This window comes from Coffea eugenioides, chromosome 7 (genome assembly GCF_003713205.1).
Source record: "Coffea eugenioides isolate CCC68of chromosome 7, Ceug_1.0, whole genome shotgun sequence".
In the NCBI taxonomy this organism is placed as follows: Eukaryota; Viridiplantae; Streptophyta; class Magnoliopsida; order Gentianales; family Rubiaceae; genus Coffea; species Coffea eugenioides.
In genome coordinates this window covers 3,001,040-3,011,125 of record NC_040041.1, presented here as the reverse complement: position 1 = coordinate 3,011,125, position 10,086 = coordinate 3,001,040, and the positions used below count along the sequence as shown (strand labels likewise).

Genomic DNA, 10,086 nt, shown 5'->3' with positions numbered 1-10,086 from the left:
GGGATTAATTCCGATAACCATCATCATGGTAATAGTTATATTTGGAAAGACATGGCAAAAATTTTGAAAGAGTTACTTCTTGTTAAAAAGAAAATTTACACTATGAAACTATCCGCATTGTGAATTACAATCGACAACGTAGAAGTTCTTAGGTACGGAGGAGGAAGAAGGAATTTCAAAAATAATGCAAAACTAGTTCTTCCGCCAATGAGAATCAATCATGGAAACCATCTTTGCTAAAGATGGAGTAATCGATTATACAAAAAGAAAATCGAGCCCAATTTTTTTTTTTGGGGGGCGGGGGGTACCATTAATAGTTACATTCCGAATTACTGATAGCGCAATATGCCTAATTTCTTCTTCATTTTTTTTTTTCAGATTTTTGGTACAACCATCAACTTCCAGAGGTACAAACCTTATTGTCTATAAAGAAATCGAGTAATCGATCATTCGATTCGTTTTCTAGCGCTGAGCCTCGCCCTCGAGCTCTTTCGTCGTCCTTCCCCAGAGTCCCAGTTCACAAATTGCAATTGACAAAAGAGTTGTACAAAAGAAGCAGATAGACGGAAAAAAAAAAGCAAAAAAGGTTGATGGGTGAGGAAGCGGAGCTGGAGAGGATTGTGGCGGGTCAGGAGGATAAGATGACCGCCGAGGCCGGAAGCGGTAGCCGGGGAGATTACTCTCCCCTCGACAACAGCAACAAGAATTGCCATCAAAATGAAACAGATAAAGAAGATGCTGCCCCAGCCTCCTCCTCCGCCTCCTCACCATCATCGGAGGATAAAATTAGTGTGAACAAGGGGAAATCTTGCAAGGGCTGTCTGTATTATTCTTCAACTTTTAAATCCAATTCTCGCAACCCTCTTTGCGTCGGCATCAGCCGTTCCCTTCCCCATGGTATTACACCAAAACGATTCAATTTTTATGCAATCCTTTTACTTGAAATGTTCAAATTCTCGGTTAAATGTTGTGATCTTTTTCACAGGTTTAGGACTTAATTACATTTCGTTTATGTTCCAAGGTCTGAACTATAGGTGCCCTTTGTTCTTTGTTGGTGCCATTTACTGGTTAATTTTTTTTTTAATTCTATAGTTGAAAAGATAAAAATTCTTTGCTTTTGAATGCACTAATTTTTTAGCATTAGTGACGAGGAAAGTGCAGTTCTTAGTTCTTGACATCTTTGATTTATTAGGAGACATCAAATTTTTGTTGTTGTTTGGAATGAAGTAGATTTGTAGAATTCACAAGCATCGTGATATTCATGCGTGTTTGATTTTCTTTTAGCTGATTTCTGTTGAACATTTCTTCTCTTTGAATGCTTTGAATTCTGAGGATACATTGTTTTCCACTGGATGGTTTTTTCCCCCATTTTGAAGCTGCATGTAGGTATGCAAAATTGTGGTGTCATTTAGGCTGCAGTTGACCCCCTTATGCATGTTATGTGCCACTAATCTTGATTCAATTCACTTCTGTGGGTGGAGTTTTGAGTTAGCGCATTTTTTTTTTGATGGGCTCATGTTGATGTGAGAATTCTATGCTTTAGTGCCACTAGCTTAGTCGCCTGTTTTAATTGATGCATCAGTTTACACATCTCACAGATTGAGTATTTGTCAATGCATTTTCTCATGTGTGGTTGTGCTAAGTGAAATATACATCTGATCGACTCGTGTTTCTCTTATTTGGCTGCTAGTACCTCGATATATGGTTAGCCAATCTGAGATGGAGGCCTCTAAAGAGGGCAGAAGGCTTACGGATTTTAGATATGCATGTGTTGGTTACTCGGTTTACCCTGATCGGAAAGATCATCCACGTGATATAAAAGAGGGAGAAACAGAACTGCCTGTGTGTGTTGGAATTGAGGTTAGCATCCATTTGTCTGCCCTTATCTCATTCTTCTCATAATCAACTCTGTGCATTTGTTTTTATTTCTCTATGAAGCGAATACCTTTTGCGGACTGATGTATAATACAAAGGCAGGCTTTTGGGTGGGGGATGATGTGGTTGATTTGAAATGTGGCTTTGTGTTGCTTCTTCAAATTTTGGTATTTTTTGAGTTTCTGTGGGTTAATGTCAGTACAATGTACAATTTCAACTGCAAAAAAGCTTCCTTCTCTCTAGTTAATTGAATGTCTAGCTAGCAGCTCAACAAGTACACACCATAGACACAAATATATGAGCAAATTTAAGGATGTCTCCCAATTTCTGGACAACATTATCTTTCAGTTTCATGTTGTCCTTGGCTTTTCATCCATCATATGCTGTGTACATACCGCCAAGTTAATCGGGTGATTAGTTTGCTGCAGCCATAAAAATCACGATATCATTATTGGTTTGTGAAATGCCCAAAATATTTTTTTAATTTATTAACATTGTTTTTTATTGTTTGGGTTGTGGGGGAGGATGGGTTGTGGGCATACCATTGTATTACACATACTGGATGCAAAATTACAAAGGAAGGATATCCTCACCACGGACCGACTCCTAATTCTCTGTTTCTTTCTTCCCACTCATCCAATCAGCTAGAAGTAGAACTCATCTAACCAAAAAAAAAAAAAAAATCCTGATTTCTGGCCGACTAGCCCCCATGTTATGAATTGTTACTGCGTGCTTCAACCACCAAAATTATTGCAAGGGGAAATTTTGTCTGAGTGAGCCAAGAAACTGAAGACCAAGGATACTATCCTCTGTGTCCAAGTTTCATGCAAAACTGAGAAGGGACACAGGAATAATAGGTGATTTATTTGCAGGATCTGTGCACCTTTAATTTTGAACTGCTTATTATACAGTGTTGGTGGCAAGTGACTCCAGAGATGATATGGATTCGTCTAATATGATGTTTGAATAGAAATGCTTTGTGGCTTCTTATTCTAAAATACAATGTTGCTGGAATATTAATGCCTTGCCACAGGTTCTAGTGGATAGAAGAGTCACTAATGCCGGGACTACTCCTGCTCATGTCCATAACAAAGAAGGTATTTTTTCATTTCTTACCCATGAATCAGGTAGTTAATATGGCTTACAGAGGATTTCAATGGTATGCGTCCATAATCAATCATGGTTTACCTGCTTTGGTAGTCACCAACCAACAGTGAACTTTAACAATCTATTTTCAGTTTTATGCATAATTGATGCTACGAAGTATATTGCCTTGAAAGCTGATATTCAGCTTGCTTTTCAATGAATCAAGATGAAAAAGATGTTAAAACTAAACACATGAAAAGAAAAACGTGAGAGAACTTTTATGAGGCACTATACGTCCGCTGCTTCCTTGTAAATCCATCAGTTATGTTTGAAACCAACCAAAGTTTTGACTCAAAGAACTAGGTAATTCAATTCCTTGATGTCGGACCATACGTAATTTTGTAGTCTGAATGTCATGTTTTCCTGTATCTGATTATAGAGAAGAATGAAATGGTCTACGAAATGGTTAATGCATTTGTGACCTAAGTAACATTTGGGCAAAGCCAAATTAGGAGTGAGTGAGTGTTAATCTTCAAAATGTTTGTAGGAATGGCTAAACGAAGAGAACTTTGGAAGGCAACCCATCTTGAAGTGAAAAGCACAACCTAGGGCCTTGATTTTTCCGGGCCCCTGGATGTAATGAGTTGGTGGCCTTGTTAGAGGTGGGGGAGGGAGAGAGAGTTTGGGGCTTATAGAGCAAGGGGGAGCAGAGGTCAGTAGAGGTCACAAGAGGCAGGGAGGCTAGAGGAAGATGGGTTATATTTTCTGTCGGGTCTACTTTTACTCTTTGTATAAGCTGACTGGGGAAAAAAGGCATCTGAACCAACTTTGATTGATGATTAAACTGGGACATTGAAAATTGAAAATATTTTTGGAACTATTTGGGCAACTTTCCCGTTTTGTTTCTGATTTTTTTGTGGAGTATTAGTCTGGATGGGCGCTTGATTTATACGTATATAGATACTCATCGCTAAGTAGAGATTTGGTCATTCTTTTGTGTAGATGGTGCTGGAATTCCACAACCTCGTCCGCGTAAACCGGCACAGCCTGCTGGGGATGAGTTCTTAACCAGGCAAGCACTTTTGATACATAGTTAACTTGGAATTATATTGCGTTTATAGTTCACTGCCAATACTTGCAAACACCAATTCATTAATTCATATCAGAGACTTCATTACTTGACTCGAATAAAATGTAAATGCAGGTTCACTAGAAATGCGAACCTGGTTGCCATGGGTGTGGTGAAGAACATGCGTAAAGTAGGGAACCGAATAAAAGAGAGTGTTGATGACATTCTTTATCCTTATCGAAGACGCCCAAAATAAGAGGCGAGGCGAGGCGAGGCTTGTTTAGCACGAGTAAAGCGGTGGAACCTTGGAGCCGGAAGTGACCTCATTTAAAAAATAATAATAATAATAATGTATGTCATATTTTCTGTAGTGTTGTATCTTCCTCTCCATTCAGCCCCTTCGATTTTTCTTCGTGCAATGTTGTAAAACTTAAACGCGGCTGCTAGGCCAGGGAGGAAAATTTTCAGCGTCAGTTTTTTTTGCGTATACAACTCTTGATTAGAACATCCGCATCAACAACGCTTGGTTAAGCTATTATATGATCGGGGGCTAGTTTATTTTCGCCTTGCGATTCTGCGAGTTGAATAATGAATCTGTCAGACCCCCATGATCTAAGTAGACTCTTTCTTCGTGTCCTTCCGGAAAGATGTACTATTACGCTGGACAGGCACCTTCAATTCTTTCCTTGAGAAACTTCTGCTGCGTTTCTGCGACGCATCCCTTCTGGACTGGAATTTTTACGACTTGTTTGGGGATGGTTACCAGTACCAGTACTTGTTTGGGGATTGTAAGAGGAAGTGAAGAAGGCGTTGCACTTTTGGATTTGGCGGACAATTTCGAAGCCAGCAAAACATAAACAAACTTTCTTGAACTGAACAAGCTTGGATCCTTATCGTTAAATTGGGAACGAAAATGATATCCATCATCTGGATTTCTGGAGTCTCAATCAATATGCAAATGGGCTTCCTGCATTTTGTTGCCAGCGTCCACATCCTGCCTCTGAAAATGGGGGCGAATTAGTAGTACTAATTTTTTTTTTCCCTTGTTGCTTTGTGCCATGTGCTAAATTATCTGTCATCTTCTAGCACTCTTTTAGGTTTAGTTCCTTGAACAATTAAGACAAGCGGATTTAGGATACCAAATTAAATGAGTCTCGAAATCGACAAATAACAGAAAAATAGCATGTTTTAGTGAGAAGCCACTAACAGCCCAACAGACGCCACAAACTCATAGGAGGGGAAATTATCTTGTCGAAGTAATTAAGAGGTAGCAGAGATGGTCATAAAGAAAAATGAAAAAGAAAAAGAAAAAAAAGTCCTTTCGAGCACTCATCCTCATTAGTTTTTTTTTTTTTTTCCTTTTTATATATAAAAAATGAATATTGCCAATTGAACCAACTCTTATTGACCTTCTCAAAGTCAATCCCCTAATTCAATTATAAGGAGCGTAGCCTGTAGAGTATGCAAGAATTAAAAGTTATGTTCTTTCTTAATGGCTTTTGAGTTTTTTTTAAGTTGGTGACATATTGGGAGAAACATTGGGTGGAATTATAAATAAGAGATTTTAAATTCAAGATCTCTCATTTAAAAAAAATAAAATAAAATGTGGTGACTTTACGGGAGAAGTGCGAATATTGCAGTTGTCGGTCTGAATCTGATGTGATTTTGCTCAATAGTACCCCTAAGTAATAAAGTGGAACACTTGACATCGAGCCCGTCTAGCTCAGTCGGTAGAGCGCAAGGCTCTTAACCTTGTGGTCGTGGGTTCGAGCCCCACGGTGGGCGCCTAATTTGACTACAGCTGTTTCAACTCGAGGTCGAAGCTCTTTTCTTTGTTTTTGGTTAGGATTTCCCGCATTCGAGGAGCGAGGCGGGGGTAATGCTCTTACTTCTCATCTAAAATCCATCAAATATCACCATCCGTAAGAAAAGTTTCCGACCGGTCACTTGAGCAATTCACGCGCCATCTTTCCCTACTCCGCCCCCGATTTTTAGATATTACAGTGTCCTCTGATCATACTCCATTGTCAGAACCTATTGTCATAATTTTGGGCCAATTGTAGTACTTCACTGACAAGGACGACGGTGATAGTTCTGGTCGAATGGCCGCGGCCGCTTATGCGGCATGTAAGCGCGTCGGGCAACAATTAGGAACCAATCCCAGGATCAACTCATCTTTATTCGGATCCTTTGTTTCCACCCGATTCGACTCCCGATCCGTCTCTCAGCTCGTCAATTCCAACGGCAAGCGTGTCTTCCTCGTCGACACCTTAGCTCTTGTAAGTCTCCCCTATCACCTCTCTTCTGTCTGCAATAGCAATAATCCATATGATTAATCATTCATCTGATTTAGATAAATATTCTACTTCCGAGTAAAAAAATTTTGTTGATGATTCAATGGGTCATAAAATAGAGAAATCAATTTTTCGGGTGTAGAGTAAATTATTGATGGTTTATTGGGGATTTAATGAGGAGCAGGGAACTTTGACAAGAGAAGACAATATAAAGAGGAAGTCTATTTCTAAGAAATCATTTCCCTATATTTGGAATTCAAATTAAAGTATCAGTATTTATATAAATTGGAGAAAAAATATACACTGTTTATGTGCATAAGCCTTCATTATTCTTAGGTCAGGAGATTAGAATCCCAAGGCGTGCCTTCGAAGCACGCCGAGGCGATTACGGATGCCATAATCGAAGTCCTGAATGACAGCCTGGAAAATGTGGCTCAATCCTTCGTCTCCAAAGCACAGATGCAAAAGGTAATAATAATTCTGTTTCCCTATAGCACAATCTTATCCCTTTTTTTTCACTTTTTTATGGAGTAATTACATTAACATGTGTAGATTGAGATGACACAAGATGCGAATTTAGCCAAATTCAAGACCGAAGTTCAGAGCTCTCAGGTGATTTTCTATACCTAGTAATACCAAAAAAAAAAAGGAAATATGATTGTTCCTGTTATTTTTTATTTTAGTTTAGGTTGATGGTTAAAATGTAGCTTTTTTTTTTTGGGGTTGGGGAGGGTTGAAGACTACCATCGTTATATGGGGGACTGAGTAGAAAACTAAAATGTCATTGCTGAGTCTAATTGCAGGCATAATATGAAAGTGGTTATTTCAATTGTAATGATTATTGTCATTGTTTTACATTTATGAAGATTTTTCGAGAATATATTGTTGCCTTTAGTTGGTAACTGGTATTAGATTTCTAGGATGACAGGGCTTCAGTTCTTTGATTAGACAAACTTCTTTTCTAATGTACCATCTGCAGCGTGATTTCACAGTGTTACGATCTAAAGCGTTAATATATGTAGTTTCAATAGGTTACTGGAACAAACAAAATCAAACAGATGGTTCTAAATGTTTAAAGAGTGATATTTGTTTTAATCGGTCATGTCCAACACAAGTCCTCCATGCCAGTTTGCCACTACGTTGCTTCCCATAGCCTAATGTCATTCATAGATATTTTTTCATCAGTCAAGGCAGCTAGCTGTTGGCCCAATACGTTCTGCTCTCTTCCTGATTTGGGATGATTAAATGGTTATCCAGCTTACATGTTGCTGGCTACATGTTCTTAGCTTTTCTTTCACCAAATAGGTGCTAGAAGGATATATCATGTTACCTGCATAGCTAAGTGGATGAAAGAAGTCAAAGGGAGACTCCACCCAAAGAGCAGATTGAATATTTTTTTTCTTTTTCGTTTATTTGGGGGGTCCTTTTTCTTTGGTTTTCTTCCGAAACTGAACTTTAATTACTCATGTGGCTTTGCATTTTCTGATAAGAGTAGTCTGTCATGATGGATTTGGAAATTTTCAGTTTCCATAAATATATGGGATGATTGTAAATGGATGGGTTTATTATGTGATGTCCACAATAAATTGTATTTGGTCCCTCATTCATGTGCAACTTATCTTCATTTTGGCAACTATGGATCTTAAAGGTACATCCCGTTGTGCTTGAATGATGATGCAGGGACACCACTTTTCTTTGCTGCAACATGAAACTGAAAAACTGAAAGGTGATATAGAGAAGATGCGCAGTGAATTGAGGTCTGTAATTGATTCATTATTTATTTGTTCAAATCCAGTAGCATGGTTAGAATTTGAGGTCTTTAAGCAATAAATATTTCATTTGCTCAAAACCACTAGCATAGCTAGAATATTCCAGGGGGATGGGATGGTTGGCAAAATCATGACTGAAAAAAAAAACGGTTCTTGTAATTATGCATTACAGGTCTATTCTTTGTATCTCCCTTTCAGATATCCAGTCTTTCACTATGTCAAACTTGAATCAAATTCAGAACAAGTCATGTTTTCTTTCACTATGTAAATCCTCTCACTTAAACACCATGATGAGTTGCCCTCTGCCCCTGGGCCTCTGTTGTTTTATTTCTTTTTTCTGGAACATTGTACAATAAATTTCAAATTTAAAAAGAAACTCTCTTTTTTAATGACAGAATATACACAGAGCACAGATTCTATTACTCAAAAAAGGTTTTGGCATTCGTTTTTTGCCTGGTAATACAAAAATATGGAGTTAATAGTTATTTGTGAAGGAGAATATCTGAAACTGTCCAGTTAGGACTTTCACAAAATTCAATTTTCCAAAATCTCAGACTTTCTAAAGGATCTTGTGAATTGGGTGCAGAAGGTGGGTGGGAATCGCCCTTGCTGCTACTTCTGTCCTCTCTGTTACTTTTTTGAAACCATAATTAATGTCTGAACCTCTTAGTTTTTTCATTTTTAAACAAATTGATTCGGATGCAGACATGAAATTGACAAAGTCACTGCTGGACAGCGTTTGGATTTGAACCTCGAAAGGGGGTAAGTTAGTAAGCAAACTTCCTGGATTACTCTGTGTTCCTACTAGTGCAAAGATGCAAATTTGCAAACCCCCTCACCACTACCATCAATTGTGATGGATGATATGAGTTACTTGTTGATTGTGAAGTTCTGTTTCAATTCTGTCTGAATCCTTGTTTACAAAGGTATTGTGGTTTTTTCCCTTCTACAGAAGGATACGAGATGAGCTGTCAAATCAGAATCAAGAAACTACTAACCTCACTAACAAACTTGATCGGGTAAGTATAGATTGTGTTAATTAGTTTCTCTTTGATGGAGGAGTTTGCTGAGTCCTTTGTAACCTTTTTTTTCCCTTTTTGAACATCCACTATACACAATTTCAGGAAATTCATGCGCTGAGGGCTCAGTTGGAAGCAGCCAAATACGATGTAATAAAGTACTGCATAGGAACTATTGTGTCCATCTCTGCTGTTGGTTTGGCTGTCGTCAGAATCATAATGTAAGGCTGGAGAGCTAAACTGTTTCTTTTATTCAAACTCTTTAGATAGTGAATCAAAAGAGAAAGTAGATTCGAAGTCTTATCACAGCACAGCATACTAGTGCATTCTGTTTAGAGCTGAAGCTTCCTGCACTCTTGTCGGTGGACCAAAGTTTACAATTTTCTTTCATTAGTAATCTGATTTAGTTAATTGGGCGCGTTTGCTGGATCCGGGGTATCATAATTATGAATAGCAATTTTGGCTGCATATTTTATTGGCGGATGTGTATCCTGCGTTGTTGGTAAAGGATGTAAGGTCTGCCGTTTTTCTAGACTAGAAAGCTTAAGGAAGTAGATTTGGCAAATCATCACCGTTGTTTTTTTTTTTTTTTCAAATTGTGACAACACCAGCATTGCTTTACTCGTCATCAAGCAGAGTACAAGATACTGGTATGAACTTGGTTTACAAGTTACGACTCTCGTCTTGACTTCATTCAAATGATTTGTAGTTTCTTACTATATCTTGGGCGACTGACATACATTGCGTCAAATGTGGGTTCTCTCTGAAACTACTGGGAATGTTCGTTGAAGTTGATCTTTCAAAGTACTATTTACTAAGAGGTTAAGGGGGAGCTTTTACGGTAGGTGGGGACGGCATGTGGCTCAATTGCGTTTCTGTTTTCGTGAAAGATTATCCCATCGTGCCCTGGGCTGCCGAATTTGCATTTTTTTTTTCTTTTTTTCTTCTTTTCTTTCCTTAAAATCATTTCACTG

General features: G+C 38.3%; 2 protein-coding genes and 1 non-coding gene across 3 annotated transcripts; all 3 read left to right on the top strand.

Annotated features, from left to right (window-relative positions):
• Positions 1–354: 354 nt before the first annotated feature.
• On the top strand, positions 355–4,623 carry LOC113778804. Its single transcript, XM_027324301.1, has 5 exons — positions 355–897; positions 1,691–1,860; positions 2,909–2,972; positions 3,964–4,033; positions 4,166–4,623. Exons 1-5 carry the CDS (start codon positions 591–593, stop codon positions 4,284–4,286), a joined length of 732 nt encoding a protein of 243 aa, XP_027180102.1. The 5' UTR covers positions 355–590; the 3' UTR covers positions 4,287–4,623.
• Positions 4,624–5,742: 1,119 nt separating this feature from the next.
• Positions 5,743–5,815, top strand: TRNAK-CUU. The gene has a single exon. It is a non-coding gene; the product is annotated as a tRNA-Lys (tRNA).
• Positions 5,816–5,884: 69 nt separating this feature from the next.
• On the top strand, positions 5,885–9,601 carry LOC113777935 (protein FMP32, mitochondrial). The gene is made up of 7 exons (XM_027323170.1): positions 5,885–6,309; positions 6,661–6,792; positions 6,877–6,936; positions 8,005–8,081; positions 8,799–8,855; positions 9,046–9,112; positions 9,218–9,601. The coding sequence occupies exons 1-7, from the start codon at positions 6,133–6,135 to the stop codon at positions 9,335–9,337; spliced, it is 690 nt and encodes a 229-aa protein (XP_027178971.1). The 5' UTR covers positions 5,885–6,132; the 3' UTR covers positions 9,338–9,601.
• Positions 9,602–10,086: the final 485 nt, after the last annotated feature.

Coding starts and splice junctions, on each gene's coding strand:
- LOC113777935 (XM_027323170.1), top strand. CDS start 6,133: ATGGCCGCGGCCGCTTATGCGGCATGTAAGCGCGTCGGGCAACAATTA. Junction 6,310..6,660: donor TCGTCGACACCTTAGCTCTT/GTAAGTCTCCCC, acceptor CATTATTCTTAG/GTCAGGAGATTAGAATCCCA. Junction 6,793..6,876: donor CCAAAGCACAGATGCAAAAG/GTAATAATAATT, acceptor TAACATGTGTAG/ATTGAGATGACACAAGATGC.
- LOC113778804 (XM_027324301.1), top strand. CDS start 591: ATGGGTGAGGAAGCGGAGCTGGAGAGGATTGTGGCGGGTCAGGAGGAT. Junction 1,861..2,908: donor CTGTGTGTGTTGGAATTGAG/GTTAGCATCCAT, acceptor GCCTTGCCACAG/GTTCTAGTGGATAGAAGAGT. Junction 2,973..3,963: donor TCATGTCCATAACAAAGAAG/GTATTTTTTCAT, acceptor TCTTTTGTGTAG/ATGGTGCTGGAATTCCACAA.